This window comes from Bos javanicus, chromosome X (assembly GCF_032452875.1).
Source record: "Bos javanicus breed banteng chromosome X, ARS-OSU_banteng_1.0, whole genome shotgun sequence".
Lineage (NCBI taxonomy): Eukaryota > Metazoa > Chordata > Mammalia > Artiodactyla > Bovidae > Bos > Bos javanicus.
Genome location: NC_083897.1, coordinates 57,713,871 through 57,730,442, shown reverse-complemented (window position 1 = coordinate 57,730,442; position 16,572 = coordinate 57,713,871). Strand labels below are relative to the sequence as shown.

The following is a 16,572-nucleotide window of genomic DNA, read 5'->3' as shown; positions in this document are numbered from 1 at the left end:
ATAAATATAGGAAATGAGAGAATAGCATTTGTAAATGCACACATTTTTCTTTGTATTCAAGTGTCAAGGAATTCAACGACTAAATATAAACACAGTACCCAAAGAGGCATTGTTAATAATTATTAGTGCACAAAAGGAAAACATTTTAACCTAAATAGATCCAAACACTGAGAACAAGACTGAGGGAGCCGAATAACACTGTGTGTTCAAGAGTATTTCTTATTCAAGTAAAACAGGTTGTTAGTATGGTGCATCAAACTATTTATGTGTTAGTTGTGTGTGTTAGTTGCTCAGTCGTGCCTGACTCTTTGTGACCCCATGGACTGCAGCTCAACAGGCTCCTCTGTCCATGAGATTTTCCAGGCGAGGATATTGGAGTGGGTTGCCATTTCCTTCTCCAGGGGATCTTCCAACCCAGTGATCCAACCCTGGTCTCCTGCACTGCAGGCAGATTCTTTACTGACTGAGCTACAAGGGAAGCCTTGTATATTTATAATCTGTTATTTGTATGTTCCTGAACAATAGTGAGAGCCTAAACAGAGAACACTAGAAATCCTTTGATTAAATGAAAAAGGAAATCAATTAAACTTTTCTGGTGATCATAATGACCAATTCCTATGTTACTGATTGTATCATGGTATAATCAAATGGCTTAAGGCCTTTAGACTATTGAAGTAAATGAACCAACCATTTCTTGGTCATATTTCAGTTATTTAATTGGCATGCAGCAATCTAACTGGTTAACCTGTAAATTCCATCCAGCTATCACTATAAAAATGGGATAGCTTATTAGTATGAGAAAACACTATTTCCTACTAGATTAATAGAAATGACTGTAAATGATCAGAATAGCTCTAGAATTGAACAGAAGCCCATTTTTCAATATGTCAGAATAATAAACAGAAGACAGAAAACATTAACTAATTTTGTCAAAGGTTTTTATTTTTTAATCAGTGTTATTTGCCACTTTTCATCCTTGTCCACACCGTTTCATAAGAAATTAATGAAATCCAACTCTCGTTTCATAGTCATGGTGACTTCGAGAGTCTCAACATCAAGTATATAGAAGGCGTTGGCACTGCTGCAGTCCACAGGATGGGGAAGGGTTAGCAGCAGCTTCCTGAAAAACAAAATAAAAACCTAGAACCAGTGACATCAAGAAGATACCACTTTTAATAAAGGCAATGGGAAGCAATATATATCATCGCAATGTTAGGAACCAAAAAACTAGACAGTATGAATACTGGATCAAAAATATGCCTAATTAACACAAATAGTATACCTTTTTTTTTCTTGGCCCTAAAACTCCAAGCAGCGGTTTGGACCACCCCTCAATGCAGGAGACTTAAAAGACTCGGATTTGATCCCTGGGTTGGGAAGATCCCCTGGAGGAGGGCATGGCAACCTACTCCAGTATTCTTGCCTGGAGAATCCCATGGATAGAGGAGCCTGGCGGGCTACAGTCCATAGGGTCACAAAGAGACAGACAAGACTGAAGTGCCTTAGCAAGCAAGCAAGCTTATTTTTTCTAAATTGACCTCATTTTGCATTATATAAACATAGTCTCAGGCTATGTTTATTGGCATAGAAATAGAACCACTGCAACTTTAAGTTGTCTGGACAGATCTTTTGCCAGTCATCCTTATGTGTAGAAGAAATGTGACTGCCTGACAGAAATCTGAAATTCGAATAGTTCTACAATAATTCTGCTAACATTACTTTAAACTGAGTCTCTACTCCAGGTGTAGTTATTGAAATTCAGGCCTGCAGTGATTTCAATACCCAATCAATGAAAGTGCTTTCTTTTGCTTGCCTCTGGTTCTTTCTACTTTACATTGACAGAAATTTCCTGTGAGAGACTGCTGAGTGTAGTTTGTAGTTTATGGCTCAGTTGCTGGATAGCTGTATGCTTCAGACGCATGGCTGGGATGAGACATCCATAAATATGTCATAGTGGTATGAATCGGAATTATGCATGGGGTCAGCACATGCTGGTATCTGAAGAAAATTAAATACATGAAGCACTTATTACCTCACATTCTCAACAGAGAAGGCTTGAGGATCTCTATAAAAAGTGGACAGAAAAGCTCTTTTAGGAGGTATAAGACCCAAACTGGTAAAGGAATATGGTAATTTGGGTAATTTTTAGGGGGTACTTATTGAATACTTGTACAAAAAACTAGTATTTGAAAACAAAAGCCTCGAAAATCAGTCTCCTCATTATTCATTTGCAAAGACCTAAATTCAGGAAACTGGGCTCATTAAAAGTATTTATCACACAGCTCTGGAACCTAAAGGAGAAGTTTTCTGTTACTTTTGTTCCATTCCAGATATTTAGGGTAGGAGAAACAATTCTCTCCACTTGAAGTAATGAAATCGCAATGTATTTCAATATACCCTGTAATATTTGTAATCTTAAAAAAAAAAAAAAAGTGGGTGCAAAAACCATGTAGAGTCCATCTTTTTTTTTTTTTTTTTTGACTGTGCCATGAAGCTTGCAGGATCTTAGTTCCCCGACCAGGGATTAAACCATGCCCTTGGCAGTAAAAGTGCCAAGTTCTAACCACTGGACCTCCAGGGAGTTCCTGAGAGTCCATCTTTTTAAAGTTGTTTACAATATAGGTTGTACTAGAGTTAGATTTGCTTCATCCCTTATTCTACAAATGATAATATATTCACTTTTAAAAGAAAGCAAAGCTCAGTGGTGACAGTTTCATTGCACCAAAAGACAACTATAAATCAGCTGAAGAAGTTCCAATGATAATGTGCACTTCTCTGTCCAGACAGAAATAAATTAAAAAAAAAAAGACAGTTAGTGGCCATTGGAATGATCCATCCATCCCTGCATTTTTGTCTAGTCCTTAGTAGTATAGCTTCACATACAAAAATTTTGAGTAGAAACTGTATAACTTATTTAGGCTTTTAAAAGAAGGAAAGTATTATTTGTTGAGTGAATGAATAAATGAATTAAAAGCAAATAGGTCACTACAAAATGATATTTGAATAACTAGTATAGATCAGTACTATAATAAAATATGAATGAACATTTAAACCCAATCTCTCTGCCTTTACATTGAAAAATATTTGCTTTTTAAAAAGCTAAAGTTTAGTCACTGATCAAATGTTTATCCAGTGTTAAATGGATAACCAACAAGGTCCTACTATGTAGCACAGGGAACTCTGCTCAATGTTATGTGGTAGCCTGGATGGGAGAGAAGTTTGGAGGAGGATGGATACATGCATATTGGCTGAGTCCTTTTGCTGTCCACCTAAAACTATCACAACATTGTTAATTGGCTATACTCCAATACAAAATAAAAAGTAAAAAAACAGTCTCTCCAGTGTTGCTTTTCTTTAGAAATTATTTAAATGCAAATAATAATATATGAAAGTAAAAACAAAAAAATATCTATACAGTGAATTCTAGTTTAGAGACTTATATGCTTACATTTATATTAGAGAATTCAAGTTGATGTTTCTTGCCAAGAGATTTAAATATACAACAACCTTGTTCTGTGCATATTCACATAATGTACTTTTTATTTTATGTAGTTTATGAATTATTTGATTTACATATCTGGGCTTAAAAAAGATATGGCCTTTTTAAGGTTTCCTGTTGGAGATATAACTATTTTCAAAGAAAGCAGAAACAGCTACTGAGCTGCAATTCACTATTGCATTTAGAAAACTTTTTTTTAGGTGTTTATGTCTTTGAATATCAGTCAATTCAATCTAAATCAAAGGAGCACAGCAAAAGTGAGATAATCTAAAGTAACAAACAACCAGAAATTAACTCATGTTTATCTTTAGAATGTGTTTTTATTATCACATTCAAGGAATTCATTGAAGATATTCTTAGAATCCATCTTAAAAAATAATGAAACCCCATATGAAGATAAAGTCCGGAGATTTTGAGACATTATACAATTTCACCTATCTTTCTTCCTTTCTACCTACCCTGTTGGGAATCTATATGCCAAAACAACCAGTTTTTTTAAAATGAAGGATTCAGCAAACATTTCTTTTCATTCTATAATGCTAAAAATCTGGGTTTTATTCATAATTTTAATGCAATTGACTATCAATAGATTGATATCTAGTCAATTTAGTTAAAATAATTCCACTCATTTTCCCTTATAGGTACATGAACAGAATGTCCACTGTTATGCTTCTTGAAACCAGTAAGCATAGTGTTACAGGGTGTCAAAGTTAGAAACTAAAGAAAGTAGATGTGAATATCGGCAAACTCAAAGCAAGACACATTTCCAATAATACTAGTTCAGATAATATCAGGGCTCCAAAGAATGTTTGAGTTTTTAGGAAAAGTAATAAAAATTTTAATTCTTTCTTCTCCCTTAATTAATGACCTTTTTCTTAACAGACAGTACTTTTATGTGCTGAGCATTTAATATATTAGTACTGTATGATCCAAATGACCTACTGCAGCCCACATTCTATTTGGAAAAATATCTCTGTGTGAGTCTTTCATTTAGTGGGCTTTGAAAGGTATCTGGAATGACAGCATAGCCAGAGCAGCTGCCTAAAGATTGATGGAGACAGTGAGAACCGCTACGGGAATGGAAATTAACTCATGGTGTGTAGATGTCTGTGCTTTTAACAAGTGCACAAATATCATGGAAGATTGACTGCTCATTTAACCAACTTCCCTTGCAAAGGTTGTGTGGAAAGAGTAAATGTGTGTATAGCATGTAATGAAAAAATTACTATACTCCTTGATGTCAATGGTGAAAATAAGCAATGTGATTTTCATAACATGAGACAATTTTTGAGTGAATACATTTTTAAAGTTATATTAAGGAGAAAATATTTGATATGTATTCCTCTGTAGGTCATTTGTGGTTAAATTCCTCTATTGTAGAAATCAAAGTTAAGCTACTCATGTACATTGGTGTGTTTACACATAGAAGTCTTTTGTAGCAGAGATCGAATTTTGTTATTTTCTCAAAGCCCTATGATCAACAGAGAAGAACTATAGGTACTGATAATGGAAGGAAGATAATATGCTAGCATCTGACTGCTCCCCACACTCATTTTGAAATGTCTATGAGTTAACAAAGGTCCACTGCAGTCAACCAAGTGTGCTAACTGCTATACATCCAGCTGAAAAGTGAACAAAGCAATGAGATATTCAGATATTTTATCTAGCACATGCCAGGTTCTATTGATTCCTTCCTTATATAGTTAGTTTTGAGAGACAGGGTTGATTTATCCAGGTTTCAGGATAAACATTTTATCAGAATTTTACCTTATATATTGTGTTTGGAGAACAGCATTTGAACTTGTATAATAACAAGACTATTTTTGAACATATCAAATGTTTAATTGAATTATTCCATTATCATCTGCATTAATTTAAAATGTATTCATGCAACTTGAGGATCCAGTGATAAATTAGCTGTTAGATTTTTGTTTTAGGTAATTGATAAGTCTTTTCATTGATTTTTAGATGAATATAATCAAACAACCTTATGCTATGCTATGCTAAGTCACTTCAGTCGTGTCCGACTCTGTGTGACCCCATAGACAGGAGCCACCAGGCTCCCCCGTCCCTGGGATTCTCCAGGCAAGAACACTGGAGTGGGTTGCCATTTCCTTCTTCAATGCATGAAAGTGAAAAGTGAAAGCGAAGTCGCTCAGTCGTGTCCGACTCTTAGCGACCCCATGCACTGCAGCCTACCAGGCTCCTCCATCCATGGGATTTTCCAGGCAAGAGTGCTGGAGTGGGGTGCCATTGCCTTCTCCGCAAACAACCTTAGAGCCCCACAATATCCAAAACGCTTAAAGATTGCTTCTTTCATGCCATCACTGTACCAAAATATCACACGCAAGACTTACAACTTAGAAGATTTTCACCTCCAGCTGTTTTTCGTCATAGATAAGCAAACTGTATCTGAATGTCAGGGACTATGTTTTGGTGGTATCAACCTACTCCAAATCTATGCATGTAAAGTGGTAAAAAAATCTAGGTATTTACAAATATATTTATGTTTATATTAACCAGATCAAACATCTGAATGATTAACTGACTTTTTCACTTTTCTTCTGACTTTGGGGGTGATACAAAATAACTACATACACTTTTATAAAGGATATTGACAAAAGATTCATTAATATTATAACATTCATTATTCTAGCTCCAAGTTTTACTCACTTATTAGGAGTACGGAGGTCAAGGATCGTCTCCTGAATGTCAACTTTAATATCAGAAGGGTTGGTGTTTGGTAGTTTAATTTTCACCTGAAAGAAAAAATGAGAAGAAAAATACTGTTGTCTTGAAGAACAATTTGAAGAGTCCAATAAAATAAGAGGGAATGAGAACTAAAATTTATTTAAATGCCAACTATGTGCCAGACTCTGCTCTTATAACAATCTTGAGAAGCAGTGTTTATTATCTTCATTGTACAGATGGAGAAACCAAGATACAGAGAAGTTTAGTGAGTGAACCAAGGCAACCATCTGTAATTTGACTAAGATTCTTCTTCTTCTAAGTCGCTTCAGTCGTGTTCGACTCTGTGCGACCCCATAGATGGCAGCCCACCAGGCTCCCCCATCCCTGGGATTCTCCAGGCAAGAACACTGGAGTGGGTTGCCATTTCCTTCTCCAGTGCATGAAGGTGAAAAGTGAAAGTGAAGTCGTTCAGTCCTGTCCGACTCTGAGCAACCCCATGGACTGCAGCCTACCAGGCTCCTCCATCCATGGGATTTTCCAGGCAAGAGTACTAGAGTGGGGTGCCATCACCTTATCTGCCTTCAAAGTTATTATTGAAACACTTTGGTTACATGCCAGTACCTTCATTGCTTGAAGGTGCATGCTAGTACACCTGCTAGAGCTGGGAACCTTCCACTGCCTTTATATCACTGGGTACATTGTATAAAAAATGGTTAGTTCTCATGTTGGGTGTGGGTTGGTGATGCTATGTTGTAGTCTCCTGGCATTAACTCCCATGCCACATTTTCTAGAGAACTGTAGGAGTCCAGAAAACTTGCTAATATAACAAAAGAGAAATAACAATATGACCACTACTCAAAAAATGGGACTATTTATTGATTTAATAAGATTTCACTCAAAACTTGTCTCATCTCAATTACCACACGGCCCAGCAATTCAACTCCTGAGTATATATATGTGTGTGTGTGTGTATTCAAGAGCATTAAAAACAACCAAACAAAATTATGTACATAACGTTTTTTGTTCAGGGCAGCATTATTCACAATAGCCAAAAGGCATCAAAAACCCAAATGCACATCAACCGATGAATGGATAAACAAAGTGTAGTCTATCCCTACCGTGGAGTATTATTCAGCTATAAAATGGAATGAAATACTATAACATGAATGATCCTTGAAAACATTAAGCCAAAAAGTCACATATTGTAGGATTCTAGTTATCTGGAATATCCAGAATAGGCAAATCTATAGAGAATGAAAAACAGATTAGTGGTTACTGGAGGGACTGGGGAAGGAGAAAAGAGGTGTGACAAAAGGATTTCCTTTTGGGTTGATGCAAATGTTCTGGAATTAGATAGTGGTGATGGTTGTGCAACATTGTGAGCACACTACATGTCACTATGGTAAATTGTATATTATGTGTATTTTATCACAATACAAAGTCTAATCTCTAACTCTAATCCATTCTCTTTTCAATTCATTCTCTCTCTCAGCATGTAGTTTCCATAAACAACTTTAAGTTAAATTATGAAGCCTTCACTAATATGAGCTAGAAGACTTGAAATTCTGAACATCTGTTGAGTTCAGAGCTGGAATAACAAGGATAAAAGCAATACATTACAAAGGAAATACCTATCAAATAAATAGTGGGGAAAAAATCAGAATTTCTTACAAGAAGCTTAAAATAGGCGATAGTGTTTTCACAATATAAAGTATGTGAATAAATACATATCTGTGAGTTATATTTTACTTTATTAAATCTGTATATAAACAAACATTTGTAAATAGAACTCTAGAGGTCCTACCATCTAAATGTATCCTTTGGTTCATATTTTCATTAAACAATTACCTCCTAATTTATATTTTGAAAATTCAAATCTACTAAAAAAGAGATGCTTTTAATGAGAGAAACAGAACATTTCTCAAAGAGGAAGTTATAGGGGCTCTACCTCAATTAAATGAGCAGTCTATTGGACAAGAAAGACCAATTTTTACCACAAAAACATTCAGATAGGATAGTCCGGTTGAGATGTTCTTTAGTTGCCAGATGATTCATTTCACTTGGACTCAGAAATACAAAAATTTTTCTTTAGTTTGAAATGTTTATATCTTTCAAGGTAAAAGATTATTTCCCCAGTGTTGAAATGACATTTGAGTTTAAAAAAATGACTTACATGAAATTTTGATACAACTTTTGGGTAGAAACTTCAAAGTGGTTCTTAAAATTGTTTGCAAGTCTAATTAAGGGTAATTCAGAAACAACTCAGTAATTTTTCCTTTTGAGGAAATTAAAATTGTGTACTAAAATGGTTTCACAGGAGAGACAGGAGAAAGAACAAATTAAGTGGAATGGTACACATTAATATCTCATAAAGTAGAAGATTTGATGAAGAGTCAACAGAAAGACTCCTCCTGAAACATGAATCAGACTTCCTCAAAAATACTTTTAATGAATACCTGGAAAATAGACATGGCTACTATTGACTTAGAACTGACTGTACCCAAGACCTAACGTGTCCAGTATTAGTAAACACAGTATTTCACTGACCAAAGGAATTGATGTTCCTCTCTTTACATAGGATACAAATGGAATTCATTTAAAAATTTATTTTAATAGGTAACTAAGGAAAACTGATAAAAATTTCATTGGCAAATTTTTGACCTTTTGGGAGATCAACCTTTGGAATCAAATTTGGGCTTGAATTATGGTTCTGTTACCTATTGTTAGGGTGGTGCAAAAGTAATTGCGGTTTCAGACTGAATTTTAAATAATTATAAATAGGCTCAAACACATCTTTATTAATCAAAATATGAACCATTACAATCAACACATTTTTGCCAACAAGAAATAAGTTGATTTAATCATGTAGCATAAAAATCCATGCTTCGAGATTTGACGAACTCTTGGAAAACATTTTCTACATCCTACTGGTTGTGGAAGCATATTCCCTGCAAAAAACTGTCAAGATGCTTGAAGACAGTTGGCAAGAAGTCAGGGGAATATGGCAGATGAGGCAAAACTTCATAGACCAATTCGTTCAACTTTTGAAGTGCTGGTTGTGTGACATGTAGTCAGGCATTGTTGTGAAGAATTGGGTCTTTTCTGTTGACCAATGCCTGCTGCAGATGTTGCAATTTTCAGTGCATCTCATTGATTTGCTCTGAGCATACTTCTCAGATGTAATGGTTTTGCCGGATTCAGAAAGATGGATCAGGCTGGCAGCAGACCACCAGTGACCATGACTTATTTTGGTGGAAGTTTGGCTTTGGAAAGTGCACTGAGCTGGTCGTTGCCAGTTTGTCATATAAAATTCACTTTTCGTCACACACCACAATCCGATCGAGAAATGGTTTGTTGTTTCGAAGAATAAGAGAAGACAACACAACAAAATGATTTTTTTATTTGCAATCAGCTCATGAGACACCCACTTATCAAGCTTTTCCACTTTTCCAATTTGCTTCAAATGCTCAACGACCATAGAATGGTCGATGTTTATTTCTTCGACATCTTGTGTAGCTGTAAGAGGATCAGCTTCAATGATCCTTTCAATTGGTTGCTGTCAACTTCTGAAGGGTGGCCACTATGCTTCTCATCTTCAAGGCTCTCATCGCCTTTGCCAAACTCCTGAACCACCAGTGCACTGTACATTCATTAGCAGTTCCTGGGCCAAATGTATCGTTCACGTTGTGAGTTGTCTCTGCTGCTTTACGACTCATTTTGAACTCAAATATGAAAATCACTTGAATTTGCTTTTTGTATAACATTATTCCCATAGTCCAAAATTAATATAAAATAAACAGCAAGTAATAAGTCATTTCCCTGGGTTGAGAAGATTCCCTGGAGAGGGCATGGCAAGCCACTCCTGTATTCTTGCTTGGAGAATCCCCATGGACAGAGGACCCTGGTAAGCTGCAGTCCATGTGGTCACAAAGAGTCGGACACGACTGAAGCGACTTAGCATGCACGCAAAGTCATTAGCAAAAAAAGCATAAAGTGAGAAATGCACATTGAAATGATGTACAACATAACCACATTTATTAAGAATGTATTTTAACATCAAAAGGCAAATTTCAACAATGCAAAAACTGCAATTATGTTTGTACCAACCTAATAGTTACTGTTTATTAGTTATCTATTGTGGTATAACCAAAACCAATTATACTTCCTCCCTCCTTAATTTATGACTCAAAAACAACAATTAACATTTATTATCTTATATATATTCCATAGGTTAGGAATTCAGAAGAGGCTTAGTTAGGTAGTTCTGTCTTAGGTAGGGTTTATCATGAGTTTGTGTTCAAGATATTGGCTGAGCTGCAGATATCTGAAGGCTTTATTGGGGCTAGAGAATCTGCCTCCAAGATGACTCACTCACATATCTGATGGCAAGAGAACTCAGTGTTAAGGGAATCACTGACCAAAACCACCTACACTGGCTAGGCACCACAGTAACCATGTGTATGAGTTATCTTACAACAGGAGGTCCTGGTAAAGAATGTGGAACTAACAAGCTACCACGAACAGGAAGAATTCAGGAAAGGTCAAAAGGAGACAGGGGATGCTAGTTCATATGTCCTACCAACCTCCCAGAATCCTTCTCACTGGAATCCATCTTGGCTGAGTGATACACCATTAGGAAGGACCCTGAGTCAGAATGATTGGCCAGAGACAATCCAGAAACTAACTCCATTACTATAAACTGAAGACTGTGAGCCACGTGGCAGAGAAGTTCTTCTATGTTCCCTTACCCTGCTACTCTCCACCCAGGCACCCCTTTCCAATAGTCTCTTGCTTTGTCAGCATGTGTGTCTCTTCAGGTAATTCATTTTCAAGTGTTAGACAAGAGCCCATTCTCGGGCCCTTGAAGGAGTCCCCCTTCCTGCAACATCAGTTCTTCAACACATGGACTTCTCAATAGGACTTAGAGCCTTGACTGTCCTTATGACACAACAGCTGTCTTCTCCCCTGAGTGAATGATCCAAAAGTGTGAGACAGAAGGCATGCCTTTTTCAGAAATGTAGCCTCAGAAGATGTATACTTTCATTTCTATAATATCCTAGTGGTTATACAGGTCAGCCCCATTTGATGTGAGAGTGGAATACACAAAGGGAAGAATATCAGAAGGTGAGAATCATTGTGGGCCATCTCAAAGCCTGACTACCGCTGTACCCAAGACTAACTTTAGTTTACACTTCTGCCTTCCAGCCATGTGGATAAAACAGGAAAAGAGTCCACTAATTTAAAGTTTGTGAGATTCCTTCTTTCCACCTTCAGCTTTTCTTCAGGAGAGTAGTCAAAACTACTTCTTCAGGCTCTTTAGGAATTCACTTTGAGGCTTTCCTGGAAATGGGTAAATGTAGGTCAAATTGCTTATCAATTGTTTTCACTGTCTTTCATTTATTCTCCCCTATGTGTTGTAACAGAGCTAGTTTAATATCCCTAAGCTTTTGGGAGTGGGGTCATTAATGTGAGATTTTCATTTTGAGGTTTAGATTTCCTCTTTATTGTCTTATTCCTATGTTAGATTTACATGACAAGATGGTTCTTAAAGACAGTATATTCCTATAATCTGTAGGTGATTAATATAGACTTTCCAGTTCCTCTGATAAGTGTCTTTGATCATATTCTAAGTTGTTTGAAAATCAAAATGAGAAAGTCAAATAGCAAGTGTTTGTTAGAAATCAACGATTTTAGGCTTTCTCCTGAACTATCACTTCCTGAATGCCAGAACATAAGAATAAGTGATGCATACCTTATATATGTGACTTGACCAATCTATGAGATCTACTGAAATTTTAGTGAGGCTTAATATATACAGAAAAATTTGAAAAACAGCAGCCATCTCCAGTATATTTGATTCTTGACAACGAAGTTAAGACTATATGAGTTTCCATTTGAAACACAAAAATATTAGGAGATTTTGATTAACAGAAAAGTTTGGTTAAGTCTCATTTTGAATTGCTTCAGTGATTTAACTTCCCATTGTTTACCTATGGAAACACATGTGAGATATTTTTTTCAGTGCAACCATAGTATTTTATAAAAACTCTCAGGAGCAATGATAATCTATAGGAAAATGAAAAAAAAATTAAAGGGATAGATCCCCGTACTTTGAAATTGTATAAATATTTACCTCTGGATATAAAAATATGGAGGTATATGTTCTCAAAAACTAAGATATGAAACCAACAGATATCTTTTAAAAGTAGTGGATACATTTTCTATAACATTCCAGTACCATATGGCCATGTCTGTTTCATAAGATCATGAGCATGATTCCTCTCCTTTCACAGGAGTCCAGAGTAAGCCCAGCTCATTCTGGAGTAAGAACACTCATCTAGAGGACCTTCATACTTCTGTTGGTACCCACATTTATCCCCAAACACAGCCTCACTGCCATTATCTGTTTTGAGGCTGTTGGAACTAAATTCATTATACTTTTTATCTCTGCTGCTGCTAAGTCGCTTCAGTCGTGTCCAACTCTGTGCAACCCCATACACGGCAGCCCACCAGGCTCCCCCGTCTCTGGGATTCTCCAGGCAAGAACACCGGAGTGGGTTGCCATTTCCTTCTCCAGTGCATGAAAGTGAAAAATTAAAGTGAAGTCGCTCAGTCGTGTCCAACGCTTAGCGACCCCATGGACTGCAGCCTACCAGGCTCCTCCGACCATGGGATTTTCCAGGCAAGAGCACTGGAGTGGGTTGCCATTGCCTTCTCCCTTTTTATCTCTATTTGTCAATAAACACAGGAAGCCTCAGATTTCTAAGTCTTTCCTTATCACTTAATAATTACCATCTGGTCTTCCTAGCTTCTATTTTGTTTCCATTTCCTACCCCTTACCAACTCATGAAACCCTTCCATTAGATCTTCTGGAACACTAGTACAACATCCCTTATCTCATTAGCCTCTCAATATTCTCTGCAATTTTTCTTAAACTGATGGTTTACCTTAGTTTACCTTGATGACACTGATTCCCTTATAGTCTTCTCAATTTGTGCCTGTCTTTTTTTTCCCCCCTCCCAATTTTCGTATATCATTAGGCCTGCCTCCGCTTCCTTGCATCTTTTTAAAAATAAATCTCATGTCTTCATACTATACCACCAATTACCCTCCTTGTTGGCACCATCTACCAATTCCTGAGTCAGATTTCCTATACCTATTTCTCTAAGAATAGTTCTTTGTTCTCTATTGATATTTCTAACATTAACTGGTATCTTAAACATTGGTGATTTAAATATCCACTTAGATAACTTTCCAGCATCCTAGCCTCACTTCCTGATGGGGAGAGATGCCTTCAAGTCTTTGCACAAATTGCCTTCTCAGTAAGGTCCTCCCTGATCACAGAATTTAAAACTGCAGCCACTAGCTTCCCTAGTACATGCTATCACTTCGCCTTGCTTTTTCCCCTTCATAGCATTAATCACCTTCCAATGTAAAATACAATTTTGCATTTATTTTGTTCATTCAACTCTCCCACTGAAAGTATGCTTTGTGAATACAGTGATATTTATGTTTTGTTTATTACTATGGGATGTCATAGGTAATCAATAAATGTGTTGAGTAAATGAATTTATATAAAGATGTTTCAATATTAAGAAACTGAATATACCAGTAGATCAAAAAGTAAAAATATCATGCTGTTGCTGCTAAGTCACTTCAGTCGTGTCCAACTCTGTGCAACCCCATAGATGGCAGCCCATCAGGCTTCCCCATCCTTGGGATTCTCCAGGCAAGAACACTGGAGTGGGTTGCATTTCCTTCTCCAATGCATGAAAGTGAAAAATGAAAGTCAAGTCGTTCAGTCATGTCTGACTCTAGCGACCCCATGGACTGCAGCCTACCAGGCTCCTCCATCCATGGGATTTTCTAGGCAAAAGTACTGGAGTGGGGTGCCATTGCCTTCATTAAAAAGGGATTTGATCAATCAGAATAGATGAACAGGTTCTTAACACACAACACAAAAGTTAGTATCAGGGTGAATGAGGAAACATCAGAAATATTCTAAAGGGGAGAAATAAATAAAACCATTATTTACTACTATTATGTAACATAGTTCTGGAGGTACTAACTCATGCAATTCAACAGGAAAGAATTAGGAGGTAATTATCACTATCTGAAGGAAGAGCGGCAGCAGCTGTACGGTGCTGGAGCTGCTGCAGCTGCGTGGCGCTGGAGCGACTGTGGGGAGATACCCCACACCAAGGGCAGAGAAGCCCCAGCAAGACGGTAGGCACTGGAGCAACTTTGAGGAGATACTCCATGTCCAAGGGCAAAGGAGAAGCCCCAGCAAGACGGTAGGAGGGATGAAATAGCGTTTAGAATTAAACCCCATACCCGCCAGAGACGCTCAGAGGAATCAAACAAACCTTATGCGCACCAGGACCCAGAGACACCACAGAGACCAAGACAGAACTGTGTTCGAGTGTCTCCTGTGAATGTACGGGTCAGCAGTGGACTGCCGCAGGGGCAGGGGCTCTGGGTGCAGCAGACATGGGCTGAGTGCAGCTGACTTGGGTATGGCATAAGCCCTCTTGGAGGAGGTCACCATTAACCCCACCACAGAGTTGCCACAACTTACACAGGACTGGGGAAACCAACTCTTGGAGGGCACAAACAGAACCTCGTGTACACCAGGACCCAGGAGAAAGGAGCAGTGACCCTAGAAGAGACTGACCCAGACTTGCCTGTGATTGTCCAGGAGTCTCTGGTGGAGGCGTGGGTTGGCAGTGGCCTGCTGTAGGGTTGGGGGCACTGAGTGTAGCAGTGAGTGCATGGAACCTTTTGAAGAAGGTCGCCGTTATCTTCATTACCTCCACCACAGTTTGGTCCCAGGTAAATAACATGGAGGGAACACAGCTTCACCCATCAACAGAAAATTGGATTAAAGATTTACTGAGCATGGCCCTGCCCATCAGAACAAGACCCAGTTTCCCCCTCAGTCAGTCTCTCCCATCAGGAAGCTTGCATAAGTCTCTTATCCTTCTCCATCAGAGGACAGACAGACTAAGAACCACAATCAGAGAAAACTAACCAAACTGATCACATGGACCACAGTCTTGTCTAATTCAATGAAACTATGAGCCATGCCTTGTAGGGCCACCCAAGATGGACGGGTCATGGTAGAGAGTTCTGACAAAACATGGTCCACTGGAGAAGGGAATGGGCAAACCACATCAGTATTCTTGCCTTGAGAACCCCATGAATGGTATGAAAAGGCAAAAAGGTAGGACACTGAAAGATGAACTTCCCAGGTCGATAGGTGCCCATTATGCTGCTGGCGAAGAGTGGAGAAATAACTCCAGAAAGAATGAAGAGACAGAGCCAAAGCAAAAACAACACCCAGTTGTGGATGGGACTGGTGATAGAAGTAAAATCCGATACTGTAAAGAGCAATATTGCATAGGAACCTGGAATGTTAGGTCCATGAATCAAGGCAAATTGGAAGGGGTCAAACAGGAGATGGCAAGAGTGAACGCTGACATTTTAGGAATCAGCGAACTAAAATGGACTAGAATGGGTGAATTTAACATAGATGACCATTACATCTACTACTGTGGGCAAGAATCCCTTAGAAGAAATGGACTAGCCATCACAGTCAACAAAAGAGTCTGAAATGCAGTATTTGGATGCAATCTCAAAAACGACAGAATGTTCCTTTCCAAGGGAAACCATTCCATATCACAGTAATCCAAGTCAATGACCTGACCAGCAATGCTGAAGAAGCTGAAGTTGGATAGTTCTATGAAGACCTACAAGACATTCTAGAACTAACACCCAAAAAAGATGTCCTTTTCATAATAGGGGACTGGAATGCAAAAGTAGGAAGTCAAGAAATACCTAGAGCAACAGGCAAATTTGGCCTTGGAGTACAGAATGAAGCAGGGCAAAGGCTGATAGAATTTTGCCAAGAGAACTCACTGGTCATAGCAAACACCCTCTTCCAACAACAGAAGAGACGACTCTATACATGGACATCACCAGATGGTCAACATCGAAATCAGACTGAGTATGTTCTTTATAGCCAAAGATAGAGAAGCTCTATACAGTTAGCAAAAATAAGACTGGGAGTGGACTATGGCTCAGATCATGAACTCCTTATTGCCAAATTCAGACTGAAATTGAATAAAGTAGGGAAAACTACTAGACCATTCAGGTATGACCTTACGATTATACAGTGGAACTGAGAAATAGATTCAAGGGATTGAATCTGATAGGCAAAGTGCCTGAAGAACTATGGATGGAGGTTCATGACATTGTACAGGAGGCAGTGATCAAGACCATCCCCAAAAAAGAAATGCAAAAAGGCAAAAAGGTTGTTTGAGGAGGCCTTAAAAATAGCTTAAAAAAGAAGAGAAGCTAAAGGTAAAGAAGAAAAGGAAAGA

At 37.9% G+C, this 16,572-nt stretch overlaps 1 protein-coding gene across 4 annotated transcripts in view; it reads right to left on the bottom strand.

The window, feature by feature from the left end:
* Window positions 1–921: 921 nt before the first annotated feature.
* DNAAF6 (dynein axonemal assembly factor 6) overlaps window positions 922–16,572 on the bottom strand; it is a 47,931-nt gene continuing 32,280 nt past the window's right edge. For all 4 annotated transcript variants that reach the window (XM_061409370.1, XM_061409371.1, XM_061409372.1 and 1 more), the window contains 2 exons: window positions 6,173–6,258; window positions 922–1,120 (listed from right to left, as the gene is read on the bottom strand). In XM_061409370.1, the coding sequence (XP_061265354.1) occupies window positions 991–1,120; window positions 6,173–6,258 (216 nt within the window). In that variant the 3' untranslated portion in view covers window positions 922–990. The remainder of the gene's footprint in view (window positions 1,121–6,172; window positions 6,259–16,572) is intronic.